The sequence below is a fragment of the Nyctibius grandis genome, chromosome 4, assembly GCF_013368605.1.
Source record: "Nyctibius grandis isolate bNycGra1 chromosome 4, bNycGra1.pri, whole genome shotgun sequence".
Taxonomy (NCBI): domain Eukaryota; kingdom Metazoa; phylum Chordata; class Aves; order Nyctibiiformes; family Nyctibiidae; genus Nyctibius; species Nyctibius grandis.
In genome coordinates this window covers 86411910-86433838 of record NC_090661.1, presented here as the reverse complement: position 1 = coordinate 86433838, position 21929 = coordinate 86411910, and the positions used below count along the sequence as shown (strand labels likewise).

At 35.1% G+C, this 21929-nt stretch overlaps 1 protein-coding gene across 2 annotated transcripts in view; it reads right to left on the bottom strand.

The window, feature by feature from the left end:
- Nucleotides 1-3722: 3722 nt before the first annotated feature.
- Nucleotides 3723-21929, bottom strand: part of HECTD2 (HECT domain E3 ubiquitin protein ligase 2) — a 40353-nt gene continuing 22146 nt past the window's right edge. The window contains exons 11-21 of one of the 2 annotated variants that reach the window (XM_068398117.1): nucleotides 20435-20531; nucleotides 19431-19538; nucleotides 17432-17564; nucleotides 13649-13737; nucleotides 12684-12842; nucleotides 12145-12219; nucleotides 11068-11155; nucleotides 10705-10811; nucleotides 9395-9510; nucleotides 8703-8846; nucleotides 3723-6323 (exon numbers count right to left, since the gene is read on the bottom strand). In XM_068398117.1, the coding sequence (XP_068254218.1) occupies nucleotides 6203-6323; nucleotides 8703-8846; nucleotides 9395-9510; nucleotides 10705-10811; nucleotides 11068-11155; nucleotides 12145-12219; nucleotides 12684-12842; nucleotides 13649-13737; nucleotides 17432-17564; nucleotides 19431-19538; nucleotides 20435-20531 (1237 nt within the window). In that variant the 3' untranslated portion in view covers nucleotides 3723-6202. Of the gene's footprint in view, nucleotides 6324-8702; nucleotides 8847-9394; nucleotides 9511-10704; nucleotides 10812-11067; nucleotides 11156-12144; nucleotides 12220-12683; nucleotides 12843-13648; nucleotides 13738-17431; nucleotides 17565-19430; nucleotides 19539-20434; nucleotides 20532-21929 lie in introns of those variants that run through there. The other variant, XM_068398118.1, reaches the window with a different exon arrangement.

The window sequence follows — 21929 nt, the reverse complement described above, 5'->3', positions numbered from 1 at the left end:
AGTTCCCTTTTTGAAAGGAAGAATTCGTGGATATTGAATATTTCAGTGTAAGAAATACATTAAAAAAAAAAACTGTAAGTATGTGAAACCCATCACCAGTAGAAACTGGGCAAGCATGGGCTAGGAGATGATCAATAGGATGAAAGCAAACATCCCCTAGATAATTCAAACACAGCTCGGTTGTAATACCCCTGGAGATTTCAGCCCCTGTCTGGCAACTAACAGAGCAAAATAAGAAATTATTAACTTGGAATCCTTTTCACAGATTTACAGTTACCTCCAGTAGCACAGGCTACTGGAAAGAGCTTCCACCTTCCAGAATGTGCCATTTGAGTTAATAGCTTAAAGCATTTCAATCAATACACAGAAATATGATATTGAATAGATTCTGAATCCTAAAAGAAAACCATCCAAAACAAAATGCAATGAGGTTGCTTATATGCAACAGGAACAAATGTATGTTATTACTTTAAAAGCTTCAGTTTGAATGAATACCAAGTGCTTTCAATGCTTGAGAAAGCTTTTCTTTCACTACAAAAATTGCCACAAATGTTAGAATTCTGAAAGAAAAGTGATGCAGAACACTTTATTGATTTTGGTACAATTAGACAACGCAGTAAGCACTATACTGCTGTACACATGGAAAAATATTACAGTTCACTCAAGTTTTAGCTTTATCTAACATAGTGATTGAATTAAAAGAAAAATAATTTCAGTTCTTAAACTCTCCAAGAGATTTATCATTAGAAAAATTAAACCTCATCAGTTAAGGGAATAAAATTATATTTTTGCAACTAAAAAGGAATTCTATAAACTACTGTACAAGAAAGTAGATTTTCCTCTTCCACTATTAACCAAATTTTTCCTGTGCTCATCCCTATTTTACATAGGTCACATTTATCTGTCATGATTAATTAATTTTTCTATTAATGAAGTGTCATGTTTAACAATGAGTATGATGCATTTAATATCATAGAACATATATTGTCAGGGATTTATAAAATCTGAGCAGGATACACCTCCATCTTGGAATCCAGAAAGATTTGGGAAAAGATCCCTCTGTAAAGTAGATAAATGAGATGACAAAATTAAGTGCCTTCTCTGCTCACTGTGGCATCATATGTTACTGGCCCATCTACCCATCCATCCTACTAATCAAGGCCAACTATTAAAACCCCCAAGCAGTATACATGCTGCCACCACAGTCCTTGAAAATAAGGTGTGTGAGGTTACATAAAATCACTAGAAGAGAACCAAAACCAAGACCCACACACATCTGAGTTTAAAACCACACTGTCTTCAAAGTGACTGTGCTTTTGTTACTTTATATCCAGCTGGACTGATTTTCCAGGAGACAAAACACAGTTCCTGCCCTCCACAGTATTGCTGCTGACACAAAATGAATAGCAAAATAAATGAATAGGCTAGCTCTCTGCTAAAGCAGAGACATGAAGTAAACTCACTCATTGACCAGATGGTTTGAATAACTTATACTTAGTTACAAATAGTTATGTTCTGATAACGCCTACAGAGACCAGCGGAGGCTGGGCTGTTATTATCCGTAGCGTGGTAGTAGCCAGAGATGCTAGTGGAAAGATACTGAGGTCTCTGTGAGAAGAGATGCATTTCTCCTGGTTAATATGAAAGCATGCTATAGAGTTAAAACACCATATAAACAAGAAGCCCATCAATTAAACCTGACCATCATACATCTGTATAATCTAGGACAACTCTCATGGGAAGACAATATTGCATCAGAAAGTAAAAGTCTGTTCATCACTCACTACAAATATCAAATCATAAATATTGATACCAAAAAAAGAAAAATGGTAAATGAAGCCTTGCTGTGGTAGAACATAAAACTCCCGAAACACACAACAAAACCATTAATGTATATATCCTATTCTTACACATACAGGTATTATTTAACATTAGTACTGCAGAAGAGTCCAGAACTGAACTTAACGTTAGGTGTTGTCCAACTTATGTGAACTCCTGCCATCCTTCCAGAGTTTAATGAGCAACTGCTCTACCAGATCCTCGGAGACAAAATCTCTCCATCTTCCTTGACGCCAGAGTTCTTTCCGAAATGTCATTTGTAGAACAAGTTATTTTTTGGTCAAATATCCATTCTACAGTTACGAACATACTAACTATATCAAACTATAATAACCTGTGCCATACCTGTTCCCTTGTAATATTTTACATAAAAACATGTGGGTTTAAAGACTTTAATAAGAATTTAATTAACAATTTGAAAGGTGCAGATCACTGCGGGCTCATTTTTGTTCATTAATTTAACAACAAAACCCACTTGACTGAATTAGAACATTTCTAACACAAGTGACACAGCTGTGGCAGTCCAAGCCATCCTGTTATGTTCCTGGACACTATGAATCTTTAAAAGTGCAAGGAACTTCAACAACACATAAAATAGCACAGATTCTGAAGGAAAAAAAAAATCCAAATAGAATGGAAAATTACTTGACCCAAACAAAAAAGCAATTTTCTTGGAGAGAACTAGGTGCTCTAGAAGGAAAAACACATGATCTTACAGTCTGCCAGTCAGAACATAAAAACAGAGGCTTCAGGGACCTTTAAGATATTCCATTTTTTTCAGGGAAGGATTCTGAAAGAATATTAAATACCACTGCTATGAAAAATAACAACAGATACAGCATTTGCTTTTGGAGCAAGTCAACCAGTACCACCACCAACTACAACAACAGAGAAGGACCCTCACCACTTTTGGCCAAAACATCAAAAGGAAATATTTTCAATTTTAAGCCCCAGCACCAGCCATCTGATCCCTAGTCAGAATGGGGCAAGGCAAGCTAGGTTTTCTAACCACTTTCTAAATATCAGTCTTGAGGCTATTGACTGTTCAGAGATCAGTAACAATCATATGCCCTCTCTCTGAGGCTTTGGCAGAGTCTCTTATTGATCCCAATACACATTAGGGAACTCTTCATGGAAAGAGAAGACATTTCAAAATGCTAGACAGAAGCAACTGCTTCTCCCTCCTCCACATCCTTTTGCTAGAAGCCAATTTATATTTGCTGATTTTGCATATCTGAAATTATTTGTGATACACATTTATAAGAGAACTTTTTTCTTCATTATTTGTACTTACAATATCTACTGTTAGTTAAGAGGAAAGTCTGACCTCTAATTAAGTGGTTTCAATCCTCATCTTTGCTGCCATCTGTAGGTCACTTGAGTGGTACAAAAGAGACAAGAAGCAAGTTTGGATTTGGTGAGAGATATTAGTCCTGTGATCAGGACCTGTGTCCACGGAAAGCATGATGTTATTGTTACCTGCCCCTCGCGATTTTAATGTTAAAATTAGGCAGAAAAAGATAAAATATACAACAGCTTGGCTCTGTCTCTCCTTGTACCTCAAAGTAATCTTGCAACTGAGGAAATTAAAAAAACAAGGAAAATTAAGATGAGGATCCGTGCTATTTTACAGCATTATTACACCACGGTATGCACTGGAACACCTGTAATTTTGACCATAAATATGGAATATACTTCTCGGTGTATGTCTGGTAGTTGAAACCCAGTTTCTTTTTCAGTGAGTTGTGCAATGATTTAGCAAAGCTGTTACTGTAAAGAAAACTCTTCAAAAGAAAAATAAGACAAAAGCAGGTATGTTGATCATTTTTAAACCTATTATGATCAATTTTGGAAATCTGAAATTAAACAAGTGAGGCCAGAAATTGAAATACTTGATTTAATGACTGCACAATTTTAATACATAAAAATAGATACTTAGTAATTAACAAGTTTATACAAACCAGATTCTTTTGTACGGTACAAAACAGTGATGGAGATAAAAAAAGATTTGCTGGATTACAGGGCAAGACAAAAGAACAACAAAACATCATTGAGGAAAAGTTTTAAAATTATCAGAGGCTTATTTCATAAATACAGTGCAATACTTTCATTTAACAAATACAAAATTTACTATTTAATTTATCAACATCAGGAAATATATAAAATGTCATTGAATGACAACCTTATTTAAAAACTGATGCAAATACAACAGCCTTTTTGGAATTCTGAGGTAATATTACACATTAAATCAAAAAAGCTTCAATAAATAAAACTAAACCCAAAGCAAAGTGCAATTCAGTGAAAAGATAAAGAAGATGATAAAGATTTTTTTTTTAACAATAATAGATAAATAGTTATTAAAAGTGGGCTTAAGCCATAAAAAAATATTTTGGCTGATTTGCCATGTTTTCAGATAAACTGTATAGCTATTTATTCATAAGCCAACCTTCCATGAATCCAATTCTACAGAGAGGGGACAGGGCGGAGGTGTTTGTTTCCAGATTTCTTACTGACATCTACATTCAGCTGTTAGAAATTTAACATTGCTTGAAGCTAACTAGTTCATTCAGTGCAATAGTGAAAGTTTAATTTATTTCTCCATATCTGAAATCCTGTAAATTAAAAATTATTTTAAAATCTCCATTTGGGAGAAACAATGTAAACTGCACAAGTCTGAAGTGCTGCTTTTAACACTCTCCATGCTAACCTGGTTTTGTTCCAGGCTGAAGTCAATGTCAATTTTATTACTGGTTTCAAGGACAGCACAATGAATACAGTGCCAAATATTTTAAAATATCCTACTATTTATCTCTTCTTTAATAAAACAGCAAAATCACCAGTACCTTCTCTAGGAAATAGAATAAAATAAAATTTACACTTAGCTATTGAAGAAAGTCCACAACAGCTTTGAAACTACAGATTAGGCAGATTAATTTGTTAATCATGTGTAAATCTGTTGGTTTTATGTAAATAATACAGAGAGGGAAAACAAGAATATATAATAGTTTACTCTTATTGCAAATAAGTAATCGAGTATAGACACTACAAGATATTTAAGCATCCATGCCCCAGCAGAAGTCAACAGGGAAAGATGAAAAATTAGACGCTAAAGTGTCTTGAACGATCTGGGCCTCATTCAGCTGAAAGAAAAATCTATAGAACACACAGTAGCTATTCATATTAAAAAAAACTATACTGCATGCTGATAAATTCTTTCCATTTAATGAATAAAACCCAGACTTATAATTACATCTGTATTTTAGAACCAGTTTCCTTCCCAGCTCCTAATTTACTAACTCAGAGCAGGCATACCAAGAATTATTTTCATGTAGTTTGTGCAGTGAAAACCACAAAACATTGTCTTTAAATGCTGGCCTTCAAGTTAATGAAAGCTTCAACATTCTTCTGAAATGTTATTGTATTCAGTGTTGCCACAGCTTACTTAAGACTTTCAAAAAAGTTGCTGAAAAAAATGATAGCGTGATACACTATATCAGTTTTCCATGTGTTGTGGATTTCACTCTTTTCCTGAAATATTTTACCATATGTGGAATTTATTTTAAATATCTAGTTTTGTTTACTCTAAGCTACAGTAGATCTCATTAGTTTGCTGTCAAAGAATAAACATACAAGTTGCTTAATACCTGTAGGTTGAATTTGAATCCCCTCAAGCTGAAAAAAGTGCCTTTTAACACTCTGTACAGTCAAGCCTGTTGATCTGTAAAAGCTGAATATAGAACATCTAAAACTTCTTATTCATAAAAAATAAATTTTTAGCAGTAAATGGCACTATCAAAAACCTATTTGTTCACAGGCAGTTATTTACATGCTGCTTAGACAGTCTGTTTCATTGAGAAGGAAAACCAGAATAGTAAAACTGCGTACATTTTATAAAGACTAAAATTCCTATTTGCCTTTGTGAAAATATGGCTACATGCTGTATGTTATATTTTTTTCTATTATTCATGTTATTAAAAACATTGTACCACTGGGATTAGCTAATAAAGAAATATTCCGTATATTACCTTCCAGTGGGATACCTGTGATGTAAAGATTTATGATTAATGATAAAGTGCTATTAAGAAAAAACAGAAACAAACTATAACGTAGAAATTGTCTTAGTCAGGTTTTGTTTATCAAATAGACTAAGCCTTATGTACGAAGAAAGCTACTTTCTGTGACAAAACAAGCAGTAAATGTATTGCCATTCAGGAAAAAACATACACTTCATATTTAATTTTAAAAAATATCTAAGTTGGGTAAGACTGGCACAGTATCAAGAGACATAACAACAAAAAGCTTAAAGGCACAATTAGAAGAGAGTGAATGCTACATAAAAATGCTGTTCTTGAAGTATTTGATATTATTCTAGACCAAACCCCTCTGCATTTGAAATGCCAATGATCAACTTTTGCTTCAGTTCCTTCTTGTTCTTGTAAGGAGGGAGACAAAGCTGGTTGAAGCAGGTATGGGCCACAGGTAACCTAAAATAATTAAAAAAACCCCAACAAAACACATTTAATAATAATGCAAAAGCAGAACACTGCCAACTGCCCACACATTTTCAGTTAAACATTATTTAAATAAAAAAACCCTTTAAAAGGAACATTTATCCTAATGTTGTTGGTTCAAGTTCTGTTGAACACAAATAACAGCACTGTTAATCATATACATCTCAGGTGAATTTGTTTGCCTGCAACTCCCCCCCCGCCCCCGCCCCAGCCCCACTTTCTTTTTTCATTAAGTTGGAAACATTTCCTTACAGGTTTTGCAACCTCTAGATACCACATGACTTCAAAAATCAGTTTTTCTCTAAATACAAAATATGGGTATAATCAGAATCCACAACATGAAGAAGGAAGGTGGGTCCTGGAGCAGGTATAGAGACACCTAGACGAACCACAGCTACTATAAGGATACAGAACTCAAAGTTCAGCCTGGTAAAATACATCCTTACAGACATATGACTCAGTGCAGAGTGCTGAGGAGCTGACTGAAGCCCTGGAAAAACAACAGTTCACAAATTTTGGTCTTAGGCATACCATCATTTTCAGTTGCGAGTTTCGTCTGAGAGCTGAGTTTGAATATATATTGCAGATACCTCTTAGGATTTTCTGACAAACATTGGAAACTGCTTCTCACTAGAATGGATTAGTTCTATGAGAACTATTCTTCAGTAGCAGAAACATTTGTTTTGTCATCACAATGAGATGCCACTAATATCCTGCCTCATAGCTATGGGCAATAAGAAGCTACGGGATCTTCTTGCCCTTTACATCCTCAAGTGACATGCAGGACAGCACTGAGGATATAGACTTGCCCAACACACTGAAAAATTCCTAAAACTTGGACACTTAAAAGTTAAATTTTAGTATGTGACCCAAAAGCTCTCTAGTTCTGTTTTCATTGAAGCTCTTAGTCTTTTGAATGGCAGCATCTTGGCCTTTGGTCATTAGCAAACATTCTCGAAAGGGGGTGGAATCCCCCCAGATCTGGAAACCCAAGCTACATCCCCCTCCCTGCCCTTTAAACAAGCAAACAAGGATCTGTTAATCGGACTGGAGTCATGTGGTTCAGAATTTGGAAAGTTGGGAAACTGGATATTAATTTGGCAAGTCTTATTGCTATTATATTCTTTGATCCTATTGTGTGAGCAATGCAATGCAAACATGTCTACGTTCATCCCTGCGCAGGCAGTCTGACTGCAACAATTATCTTGCAAAACACAGAACTTAAATAAGTTTAAAATGCACACTACTTCAAATCACATTTTCCCATTTTTTAAGAAAAAGAACAATTTACAGGAGAACAAACTTGAACAGAGATTCAACGTCGACTGATTTTTCTTCATTATTCATCAGATACTCATGTTCCATTAACATGTTACTGGAATCAGTTATTAGCTCACTAAATAAAGCGTTAGGAATACCACAGTAGTGACATAAACCAAATTTAAAAACAAAACCAACATTATGTTTATGCATTTAATTCAGCTCTCTACAGAAAACCCAACAAAATTTTGACTTTAAAAATATAGTTCCATTTAAGTATTTTGATTACCTTAAATGGCTGAGAAATCTAGGTAAAGCCAGTAATTACTGCTTAGCAGCAATTACTGCTTAGCAGTGAGCTTCAGACCAGTGAGCTTTTCTATAAAGCTTTCCAAATTATTTAAACTTACTTTCTCCAATCTTGAGAAGGAAAATACTAGCTGGAAAGTATGTGGCATTTCTCAAGTCAATTCAATAAAAAATAAAACACTACCAGAAACATAAGAACTTGGCATGAACAATTTAACCTTCACAATGAGATTACAAGGCTGCTTTGTTCCTGTTTCTTCTGAGCAACCTCTGTATCAGCTATACACTTACTCACCAGAGACCCTAGAGGAATGCTACACCTTCTCCATCCATACGTGTTAAAATTCTTATTTATACCATAAAGAAAGGCTGCAAGCATTTTTTGCAACTGCAGGGGCTGCTATACATAACAACAAACAGACTCAACAAATTCAGAAAAATTAATGGGGATTCGCAGTATATTTTCCTTAGCTCAGCTGTCGTGTTAGGAACAACTAAACATATGAAATTATTTGAATTGAAAACATGTAAGGAATCTCTATAAATAAAGAATTCCTGGTCTCAAATGTAAACATTGACTGGAGAATCAATTTTGTATTAGATGGTCACCTGCAAAATTTATGCAATCAATAAATAGGTATATTAACATTTGGAAGACAAACTAGAGTCCATGCAATTTCTTCCTTATACATTAGTTTGCTCTTTAAAAAGATATTTGAGAGCGATAAGTGCTCTCAGGAAATAATTTAACAAAAATTTTTAAAAATTCAGAAAACTACTTACCAATTAGTGGATGTTTCACTCTTCGAAATCTTGAAATTCAAATCAGCCATTCCTCCCACAGGTACTCTATCACTTCCTGTAGCAAAATGTAGCAGCTTCTTTTGAAGGTCAAGAGAAAATCCAAGTACTACATCCCAAAAGTATCTATGTTCAGGGCAGAGGGAGAAGAAAATGGTGTAAGATGCAGTATCATGACAATACAGTATGAGGATAATAATACAACTGCAGGTATTACATGATGAACGTCACTTAATGCGATAGGACATCAGTAGTATCCTAATATGCAAGGTTAAATAAATGCCTAAGGACTTGACGAGTACAATGTTTTATGAATTTTGGAATGATGTCTTGTCATATGATGCCCAAACCCACTTTTCTATAAAAGTATAAATGTCTCTATTCAATAAAATAAATGTCCTTAGTATCAAATAGAATTGGAAGAGAAAAAGCATTTTTAGAAGATTGGATAATAAAAATAAAGACCTTTTAAAGGTATTCAGCAACACATTATGCCATTAAGGATCTAACTCTTCCTACTTACAGATAATTTAATAGTGTCTTGGTCTTATTTGGAAATAGGTTTTTAAAACTTCAATCGTTCTCAGATTATCCTTGAAGAGATTATTCCCACCAGTCTACCATTCTATGGTGTTTTTAAACTCAGTAATTAGAATGAAAAAAATTAAGCCTACCGTATAGTAAGATCAGTTTTTTGGTAGCCCTCATATTGGGTACTTCGCTGTAAAGCGGACATATCCAATTCAGGACTGCCACAGACAAGAATTTCAACCTCTTCTGGACGAAGTAGCTGCCAGAAATTAAGGATAAAATAATTAATTTTTTTAAAGATGAGAAATGATGCTACTAGATTCAGATTAAATTTTTCTTTTGGCATTATAGAAAAATTAACAGAATATCATTCAATATAAATCTATAATTTGAATACATACAGTTTTATAGAAAAATTAGTTCCTCAGTACTTCGTAGAATCTCTTACTACTGTATATAGTAAAAAGCAAATTACTGGATAAGATCATATTTTGATGTATTTCTTTTGTTCCTCACTTTTTCATTCTTACATTTATTACACTGATTTGCTTGTCATCTGATTAGATTACAAATGGTTCAGGAATAAAATTAAGTTTGTACGTATGGAATTTAGAGGGAGCGTCTTGATCTCAATTTTGATTACAACTTCCATTTCATTTACACTGAAAAGTCCCAATATAGGTTGATGAGTAGCAGCGGCTGACAGAACTTGACTCTTCGTTGTACACACTGCTATGCAAAGCAAATACACAGAACAATAAGCCATGCTTAACAACCTCTAAGCTTACACCTGCAGAACCTACTTATTCATTTACTACAACATTGTTAAATTGCATGAAAGTATGTCATGGTATTTCAATGGATTTTCATTCTCCTTCCAGAATCTTCCCTACAGTTAGTCACATCTCATTTTGCTGCAAGTGTCTCATAGTTGGCTAATTTCACAGGAATGAAGAAAATCTCATGCAAATTTTAATTGCCTCTTCTTTCTCTTCTTACTGCACAAGGGGATGATGTAAATTACAAAAGGCATTCCAACAGCCAAACAGGACTGAATACGGAAGAATGTTTAATCTCAACCTGAGTTCTTCCTGCAAAAAGTAATACTTGTTTTCAGAGGAGTCACTCAAGAGCACACGTAGTTGCTCTGCTGCTTATAACTGCAGGGAATACAGAGAATCCTTGTAAATGTTCACAAGAGCCCATGAAGTGTCTGTGAATGCATACTGATAAACCTAACTTGGGGAGCTTTATTTGTTTTCAATGGAACACTACAGAGAACAGTTGATTACCTGCCTAATTTCTTCTGCTTATGTCAGATTAATCAACTACATTGATTAATCAAGATTCTTCACAAATCCTAAAATCACCCGGCGCAATTTGTTTAATTTAGATAAGTCATTGTCACATATTTGAAATAGAAGTGAAGAGTTATGTTTCATTTTATTCTTACCAGTAACGCATACGAAGCACAGACACTATGAAATCCGTAATAGAAAGCTGCAAATTGTTTGTAGATTGATTTGTTGAGAAGAAAATCAACATAGAGCTGCACATATTCTAAAAAAGAAAAACATTTTATTTTGTTACATCATAATAATTTTAAATAATAATTTGTTGTGCTCTCTCAAATTGTACTGAATTAAGAAAAATTAATGCATTTCATTTTAGATACTATTAAATTGGCAGGCACACCAGAAAGGACTACAGTAATTTAATTTTCACACTTTGTTAAAGAAAAACTAGGCTTATAAGAAGGAAAAAAAGGACAAACTTAAATCTGCCAAATATGTGTAGTTAATATGTATTGAAGTACCTTTCCTATTCTGATTTGTGACTGGAATTTTATCTCCATTTGTCTTTAAATTGTAAGATTTTATAACACCAAATTCTTCCTGAAAAACCTGGAGAAAAAGAGAAGTCAAGGTCAGTACTGGAAAATACATTAGTATACTCACAAATTACAAAGCTTATATTTATTATTTCATGTATTTCCTCTGTCTCTCTCTCTAGCACATGCTGTAATTCTGAGGACTGTGGGGCTTCCTTAAAAGTTAAATATTACAATTTTCAACAAATTGCTCAAGAAATTGGTATTCAAAGTAGAAAAATTGACCCTGTTACACAGTGGCATATAAAACTGACCTGCTGGCTCTGGAGCCACGGTGTTTTTCATACAAAGGAACAATTTAGGAGCATCAAATACAATTAAGAATGTATTTGTTCCATTGTACATCACCTAGGAACTCAGAAGTACCCACTTTCTAACAATTCTCATATGGTCTGAATGTAATTCATTATTGAGGGAAAAAAGGTCAATACTAGTCCAATACACATCCATAAACCAGCATGAAATTTTACTAACTAGTATGTGTTCTAAAACAATGAATAAATGAAAAAGGCTTTCGTGATTGAAGTAGCAGTTAGACATACAGGTCAGGCAAAGCTATCATAACTTGAACAAGGTATTGTTCAAGTAACATATAAAATACTCAGAGTAAGCTTTGACTAGCATCTGGGTTAGACAGAAAAGGGATTGTTTTGCAGCCAGATGAATTCCACAAACCAGGTCACCGATTGCAAGCTGATGGTGTCAGAGCAAGCAAAGAGCTGGAAATGCACCAGCAGCTGCCATGTGACCCTGGCAGTCAGTACTCAGATCCACCTCTACTGCCACGGACCACAGCTTAAAGCCCTGTAACAGAGCCAGCCGATGTGTGCGCGGAGCCCCCAGGACTAGACTGGTTCTTGAAGCAAGCATTAATGCCCAAGCAGTTACATTCCAAATAATCAGTAATCATACAGTAGTAGGCCACTCTGTGGCCATTGCAGAAACATTGGTAAAAATTACTGAAGGAGTTTGAGAATCACTTATAATTGTGTATTTAATGACCTGAAAGGTTGAGTAAAAATCCTCTTCGACACTGCCTTCATAGGATAGAAGTTCACTTAGTCCGTGGGCCAGTTCCTACAATACGAGTAAAAATTATTTAGAAAATCTACAGAACTAAGTGATGTACTTTGCAAGGACATGCTAGAATCATTACTTTGTACAGAAAGTATCTTGGAAAAAGCTGTGTATTCAAAATGGGTACACAAAGAAAAATTCATTGCTTAATTAATATGTGTGTGTATATATATTTATTTATTGTTATTTCAGTATAAGCCGTTACATTTTTCTTTTTACTACGGAAAATGTGTCTAGAATGCTCATATCAGATTTTGGTATTCTAACTTCAGGTAGATCAACAAAAATTCTGCTACGCTAGAAAACATGGAGAATTTCTGTTTTCAATAGAAGAAAATGAGACTTTATCGGCCTGTGCTGAAAAAAAAAGGCTGTTTTCAAACAGTTTATAATTCAAGCATTAAATATAAATAAAACAGTTTTTAAATCAATAATTTAGCTTCTTAAAAAAATATGATACTTACGGGCATAATCTGAAACAGGTCATCTAACGTGACATCACAGATGCCTACAAGTGTGTTATGATCGCAGGGAACAATGGGAGGACTCAACAATTTCTTGTAACAGCAAGGTGGAAAACGAATATCCAATGTGATGCTATTATATACAGCAAGTCCCATAAGCTATACATGCCAAATGTTAAGGGCAAACTCTACACATCCTTGTTGCAGTTAATGTTTTAAGTAACTTGGAAAAAAAAAATTTAAAATTTTACTCAGTGCACTCTAATACATGCTAAACAAACAGAAGGAATGGAAATTATTTAATTTTTATGGACTAACAATTTTAAATGCAGTTTTCTATTATAACTAAGTAGTCGTCAAGTGGTCAAATTAATGCACATTGTCAGAACACTTGAGAATCTTCATCATAATATTCTATACAAGCATTTCTAGAATAAATTGTTCCAAAGTATTGTCATGACAAAAAGTTTTTAAAGATAACTGTAGATATTCATATGTTATCATTAATCTTTTGTCTGACGACTTCATAAGTGAGCACAACAGAAAACCTAGGAAATAAACTTATGATCAAAATAGCATGTGGCTTCCATTCAGGTTAAAAAAAAAAGGTCCCATACTGATCAACAAGTACTTAAATGAAATATTAATACATACAGGGTCATTTACTGAATGAAACTCAGAGGTGTAAGTACATAAAAAATTACAACTCATACACAAAAAAGCTGCATGTGTAATTCTAATTCTAGTATTTTCTGACTGTAAAATGTACCACGTACCCACATACAACCATTTTCTTCCTATTTTTAGTTCACTTGCTTGAATGACATTCTTTTTATACATTTTAAAAGGGGCACACTTGTATATACAACATCTGAATAAGCTTTAATCAATGCCTTATTTCAGCCCCCTACCAACTCACTACATGGCTGTCCATTTAGCACCGTCTAGCGGACGTAAAAGGATACAGCTCCAACCAATCGGAATTCAGAATAGTTATCGCACTTAAAGCTGCTGAACCAATGGCAGTGTGAGTCCTTGTGGTAGGTGAACATGCCTGCAGAAGAGCAACAGTAGCCTTTACAAAGTGTGAGCTTCAATAAAAAGTTGTACAGAACCTCATCTTTCTGACATACGCACCCTTAAAAGTGCTCCCAGGAGCGCCCGTATCTCCATGCTTGTTCTCAGCCCCATCTTCCCACCCACAGCAGGAGCCTGCAGGTGCTTGGCAAGGACCACCAAGGGCAGTGCCAAGCCCAAAGCAGGCCTAAGCCCATCAGCGCTGTTGGGTGCTGGTGCAACGCATTCTTCAGTGTCTCTAATCTTGGATATTCTGCACTGTCTCTGCACAATCTGTTTCTTCACTGTACTTCATCATCCGTACAGCCAGAAACGTTAATTGTCTAACTAAAAGTTTTCTTGCTGCAACGTAAACCCCTTTCTTCCCCCTTCCTGGGTCAATAGCAGATGACAATCTTTAAAAATGCTGGCATGAATCCCGTGATACAAATACCATAAGTTTTACCTTCTTAGAATAGAAAGTTGTAAAAGGTTTATCTTGTATGCACACTAGCAGCAAAGGGGTATGTTTCCTATTTTCTGTCAAAAAATTATATCAGAGAAGTTAAAAAAAAAAAAACAAACCACAAATACCCTAAAAAAGCTACCCACTGGCCTAAATGACAAGCTAGATCCTACTGAAATCATGACTATAGACTAGTTTGACTGCTATTTGCATCAGATAAGGATTATTCTGTTTTTAAAAGTAGCAGAAAACAAAAACCTACGCAATGAAACCATATAATAGCTTTAAGATGCCTAGGAAGTTTTGCTCAGAGAAGCAAGACACACACACTCTAGTTAAGTGTGCACTAACAGTGAAATTAACTTTAGCAATGCAGAAGTAAATTTAATTAAATGTGATTACTGGTTTTAATTTGTTGGGATTGAATGGGCCAACAGTTTATTATTGTTTCCACAGTCAGTGTACAAACCAAAGCACTGAATAGTTCTAAGGACATCTTGTATGCATTAGCCCACCGCATTAGTGTTTGAAGACAAAGTTGGGGAAAAATAAGATTTAAATGAAAAAAATCAAACTCCTTTGGATTAAAAAAAAAGAATAAAAATCCAATTGATGTCTCAGGGACAAAATTATAGGTAAAACTCTGCCTTCATATTTTCCTCCCTCTACTGTCCTGAACAATCTAACTTTATCTTTTGAACTTTAGCTCAAAAAGGTGCTCATCACAAAAGGTTTACGTGGTGCCTTTACCAGAAGCAACAGAACAGTTGCATGTAAGGCAGAGCAAGGTTCACATACGGAAAGACGTCAGTGGTGCTGGAACAAAATAGGTCTCAAATCCCATTTATTAATTGTCAGCACTGAGATGAAGAAAGCATCGTAACACACGCAGGAGGGTAGACAACTGAGTTAATTCGGAGTTCTTTAATTTCAGAGGTTAAATCTGCAGGATCAGCTAACCTGGGAAGGGTAATAACAGTGGTGCTTTCCTATGGTTTTCCTTCCAAGCTTCTGACATCCATTATTTGCAACCTAAATGTTAAAGACAGCAGAGTATACAGTCCCTTTCCAAGGCACAAGAACATTTCTGAACTCCTCCCACACTTGGCTGATAGTCACATCAATGAAAGAATTTACACTTTAAAGCGAGGAAGCCTGCCAGAGCTGGTGAAAAAATTACTCTCAAATGTTTCCAAACTCATCAGTTACCAAGCTCTGCTGACAACACATTTTTTCTAACAGAAGTGTCAAACTTACAGAACACTTTCTCCAGGATAAATTGTTTCCTATTAAGGTTGTTATCACCAATGTCACCTCTCCACACAGATCCCTTTTTACTAGAAAAAGGGCTATAGGCAAATAATGATATCAGCAGAGTTGAGGACATATTTATGACTTAAAACTCTGGACCTTTAGAAGGAGTCCTATAAACAACAGAGGACCATGCAATTAAGGGACGTGAACACTTCCAGGCAAAGACAGACAAGCTCTTGCATTCTATCAGTGACTGTCAGGTGTTATGCTGAAGTCCCTGGAAATCAATATTTCTTATTTAAGAGCCAGCCTGGAAACACTTTTAACGCCTTATAACATCAGTAATGTATCCATGCACAGCTGAGGAAAGCTGACTCATTTGAGAAATATTAGAGTGGGGAAAAAAAACACCCAGATCCATCTACAGCAATATAAAACAAGTAGATTGAACTGGTTGTTTATGAATGCTCATTCATGTCTTGCAATCTCCTATTTACTCAAAAAATCTTCCTTTTTTTTCCCCTCAGGCCAGTAAATATCGTTATGGGCTCACAGGTCCTGGTAACAGCAGAGGCAGGCTATTTCATTCAGTCTCATATCTGCCTATAATGTCTCTGCACTTTACTGAAGGACCTTTCTCTCCCGAGAGCATCTCAGACCACTTTAAGAATACTGGCCACACAGATACCCCAAACAGAATATATGATGACAAAGATTCAAGTAAGAACTAACCTCTACCTATCACAGAAATAGTGCTAGAACTTGCAGACACTGTCAGCGCAACTATCAGTGCAGATGGAAACCATTGATACATGGGAGGCCAGTCAGCAGTCTGCAGTAATAGCATCCAACTGTAGCTACTTATGAAAACCAGAAAAACTCCCTAAACTAGCAATATGAAGACAGCTGAGGGCAGTGTAAAAACAGAAAATGCAGCAGCATAAGAAAGAGGCAAGGATGGCAGGTGACAAAACAAATACATTTGGCCTTTTCTCCACTTGAATATTTGCTAAACCATCTACTTTAGAGGCTGCTATATGTCTCTTCCTATTTTGGAACAGGAATATCATATTCCAACCAAACAACACATTATGCTAAATGGAAGAAACTTGTCCTTAAACCCAAATACGTGAATTCACACATACTTGTGTGAATTCTAGAAAATTTCCAAGGGCAGACAAGTGTCAGCGTTTCAATGGCTTGCATAGCTTTTGCTTATTCTTCTTAGCTTCTTAGTAGGTCTAGCAACTCACTAACACTGACAGAAAACTCTCAGGAATTTTCTACTCAGAAGAGAAATGGAAACAACCCTTTCAAAGGCCCAATTCCATTTGAGTTATAACAGATTTAAATTATCCTCGTCCTACTCCATAAAGTAGTTGATGGCCTTCTCCCATCTGCCCAGAGGTAAATCAAGATCCTGTCTCCGGGTAGAGATGGAAACACTGTAACACCACAGATATATCAGGAGGAAGAACTTCAAGGAAAATCTCCTGCTAGTCTTGAATCCCCCTGCTTTGCATCCAATATGCTCACTAGCCTAGGGATACTAATAATCCATAAACACCAAGCCTCCAGTTTCTGAAACAGGATTTAGTGTGACTAAAGTCTTAAAGAGCTGAATCCTAGTTTTAATTCTAAACCTTTCCATTGATCAGAGATTTGTTTTACTGTCCGATTTTGCCATATCACTGAAACAAAATCTAGGTTTTTCAGCAATGCTTGAACCTCCTTGTCAAAAGCCAAGATCTTCAGAGGTCTTCAAGTACTTCCCACTCTCTTACACCTTCCTCTCTGCCAAAACTTCTTCTCATCTATATACAATTCTAACTTGCCCGCATTTGTTTTTACATTAATTAGTAACTGGTCTGCCTAATACTGAATGAATGAAGAATTCTTACCCATCACTGTTTTGATAATTTAAAATGAACAAATTTTCACGTTGTACTTAAGAACATGTATCAGGACTCACCATAATCTGGGTGAAAAATCTGGCGAATCAGAAGAAGAAACCATTCTTTTGTCAGGCCACCCATATCAAGACCAGCTTCCCCTACGAATGTGACTTTCAGCTTCTTTTTCAGATCTGCCCTCTTCCTTGCTAGCTATTACAAAATAGGTAGGTAAGAAGAAAAAGGAGATTTAACATATTATCACTACCTTTAGCCATAGAGAACACACCTCTGTCTCTATCACTCCTACTTTGTTTAAACTAGTAGTTTGTATCATCTCCTACTAATAGGTCAAAACTATATTAAAGCAATGATTGAATTGCAGAAGCAAGACAATCATGACTACTTGACATAACCAACTACCTTGCACATGGTGCCACTCTCTAGGCTTGAAAAGAAGTTAGGTGGTATGCAAACAGACTTTTAATAAGCTACTAGACACAATGAACTGAGTCTATCTGGAATATTTGGGACCGATATAATTTTTTACCTACACAGAAGACATTCTGCCAGGAATAAATGATAGATTAAAAAAAAAATTAGACATCCTTTAGAGATATTTAGAAATAAGGAGGTAGCTAAAACTTTCAATATTTGGGCACCATTCTGTTCATTGTAAGACACCTGCCAGCAAGTATCAGCTATTTTGTAAAACTGTTTTTTAGACAATGGTAACAAGCTCTTAATTCCTTCATCCTACAAGACAGAATTTCATCCAGGTATGCAAAAGACCTACAAATAATTAGATTACAGCCTTTCACAATTAGCAGTGATCTTTCAGATCAAGTCCCTGAACAATTTTTCTCTAAATCATTAATTACTGGCCAGCTCCAGAGAAAATGTTTAAACCAGTCAGGAAGACACATGTGCTAAAATCATTTCTATGTTGTTAGCTGCTCAAGTGAATTTCTGTTGCACAAATTTGTAACTATAGGTATTCGTATTATTTGATGCCAACTATTCATTAGCTGAAGTGATTTTCCTACGCAAATTGATTTTAAAAATTTGAAATACAAATAAGACATCTTTCCCCCACCTTCCATTCCCCACACTTTTGAGAATATGGATAATATAATACATTCTTACTCATCCCTGAGATGGACAGACAAAAACATCATAAATAAATAGGAGAACATTTTGGCTATCAGAACTCTTGAAGTTGCTCTTGGTTATTTCAGTGTGGTAAAAAAAACCCTACAATGCCTAAGAAAAAGCAGTATTAGCACTCATATTTCTTCTATCTTAGGATAGAAGGCCAAAATAGACATGCTTTAATCTAGGAAAAAGTTTGAACTTATGTTTTCTGAACATGAGTAATCAGAATTTGTTTGGTTTTGTTTGCACTGCTTGAACTTATTTTTCAATACCATCAGGCTGTTTTTATTGTTGAGAAAGAGTAGGGAACTAGATTTCGCTAAATAATGTTAATTAGCAAGGTTCAGTGGATAGTAAAGAATTGTCTACTTCAGTACACACATCTGTTTCATTTCTAAAAAAAGGAAAAATTACATTCAAGAATGTGAGGAATTAGTTAAAATCAAGATAAAAACTTAAGAAAAGAAAGCCTAAAATAACTCTTACAGGATATAGAAGTTAGTGAAGGAAAAGAATAAAAATATTCCAAGAATTAGAAAAGAACAAACTCATTAGTGATTAGTCACTTACTATTCATGCTCCTATCATGGAACCAAGTCCCACATAACCTGATAATTATGCACTGTATGCTTAAGACAAAAATTGCAAACACAAATACATACCACGTGGCATGCAAACATGTATATTCATTATGGGCTTAGCTATGGAGCAGTGTGAGGACAGAAAATAAAGTTTGGAATGTCTAATCCAATCTGTTCTGCAGCACTACTATTGTGACAGTAATTCAGTTCTTTTTATTTAGTATTATACAGTTACATTCCCAATCTCTTAGCACAGAAAGATTTAAATTTGACTTATCAAACTGAAATCTAAGTGCAATAGCTATTCTGCAGCAATACACCATTTAATTAGATTTTTTGTTACCTCATCAAGTGAATCACTAACAAGGTGCGTCCTCCTCACTTTCACATTTAGGAACAACATATTCATGTCTGGTTTCTGCCTGCGAGAGACTTTATCCACAAGGCTTTGCTATTTGAATGAAAAAGAAACATCATACATGCAGTATCTTCATGTAGAAAACAAAGTGCCACACTTGTTAAATGTAAAAAGTCCTTAGTATCTTGCATTAAAGACATTACCCTAATATGATAGCTGCTTCAGTATTTTTCTAAGAAAGAGATGGAGAGCAATTTCTTTTCTACTGCAGATAGCATTTACACCGTATTCGAACTAACTTATCAGGGAGTTTAACAAGAAGGCAGCAAATGTGCAGCAACCTTTTAAACTCCCCAAATAGTTAAAAACATACTCATAAGATTCCAGAGACTGGCTTGTGCTTTACCTAGCTATTCACAAGACATTCAGCAAGACAGGAATGGATAGGTGGTGGTGCTGTCACATTGAGCACGGAGGAAACCAGTGTCGCCTAGCACCTGAAGAAAATTACCACTGAAGGAGGCAGACAACGCCTCTTCCAAAACAGAAGAGGCTGCCCAGAAGCAGTACCCCTTCTGTGACTTGTGAACATACAGTTGCATCTTGGTCTTCCCTGACAACTTATTTTCACAGAATAAAATAGGAAACAGTCCAAAACTCTCATGGAATTTATCTTCCTTAATTATCTTTTTAATTTAACATGCTAGAACATTATGTTGGTTTCTCAAAAAAGAAAAAAAATGCTGTAACTTTCTCCACACCACTGGTATTTATAAGCATCCTGAAACTAAGCACATTAAAATTAAAATTATTGAGAGAATCCAGCATGGACATTTGCAGACTAGTAATAGCAAAATGGCTCAAGTTCTTTTTCAGGATAGTCTGAAATACTAAAAGTTGTGATGAAAGGCTGTGTGTAATATCAATCTAATAAAAACTTATAAAATACCAATGGATGAGACAGAAACATTTATCACTAAGTGACTTACCCGTGCAATACTTATCATCTGTTGTTCTGAGTCCCTTTGAATAATAACTTTTTTTGCCGCTATAGAAATAATAAATGGGTATTGACAGAAAGAAAACCTAACAACAAGAGAAAAGAATATAAAATATTTCCTTTTTAGCATCTTGCATATTATTTTCTTTTTAAGAATACAGGAGGGAATTTTTGCATTATCATTCAGTTAACTACCTTCCCTCCACTGATAGTAATTTGCAAATAGCTGCTGGGCTTTTTGTGTTATATACATAGATACACAATTCAGCAGAACAAACTGTTATTTGCAAGTACTACTAGAAATTGTGATTAGTACTAATACTTATCCTCAATAAAGCTGTTTTTGATTGTTTATCATTATCAATAGACCTAATAAAAACCAGTCATCTGCTTTAAATACTAAATTTTAATTGCTACACTGAATTAAAAAACCCGATAATATCACCTTATTAAATACAAGAAAAACAGCTATCTCAGTGCAGCATTCTTAGGTACGCAGTAGAAATATTTCTGGTTTGGCTTATTTGCTGCAGAATTGAGTTTCAAAGGAACTGATTTTCCACAGGTCCTTCAGATTTAACCCAGGGTTACAAGTGTTTAGGACTTCTAAAATAGCAGATCACAGACATGTTCCACTGCAATCTAATAATACAAATAATTTTGAAAAACTTCAGAAATCATCAAGGTAAAAGATTTTTTTATAACCGGTTATTTTGATAAGTTTTTTGTTGATTTAGCTCATGCATCACCTAGCAGAAGTTCATATTGAAATATCCAGAGCTTCAGACTCTGTGTGTGCATCTTCAATCCAGAGTCCATGTGCACCCTGAATCCTGCCTATCAGAAGCTCTGGATTCTAATGTATTTAGGAAAGAAAGGACAATGAGGAAAAATATTCTCACTTGGTCTCCTGGAAATCCTAATCCAAAATATTTTACCAAGGAGTGTTGACTTAGTTCAAAGAATTATGCATTTCAAAATACTTCATAAGGAAGGTAAACCAGGACTTGCTCCTACCTGGCTGCCTTAGTTCTAAGCATATAGTCTTGACTGTGATTCTTTGTTGGGTTTTTTGAGGGTATTTTGTTCTGGTTTTTTTTTTTTTTTTTTTGGAACAACACAGAATTAAAAGATGTAAAATTGGAAAAAAGTGTTGTTGTAACAAAGCAAAAGAATTAAATTTACTTTAAGAACAACACAGCTATTCTGCACTTCAGGTACTCCAGAAATTATGTATCAAGCAAACTTTGTTTTGATATATATTGAATTCCCAGTGTCCTGGGTAACTGAAAAGAACTGGAGCAGGTGGAAATCTCACAGTCCTTTTATAAGTTTGGATGTGGGTGCCAAAACAGCCAGATGGTGCCAACGAAAAAAAAAAAAAAACACACACCCAAAATTTTGAAGCTCGGCAGTATTCAAATTCCAATGCTTTGACTAAGACTATGAAAAGCCTACTGTACATTTATTGCTATCATGTGTCA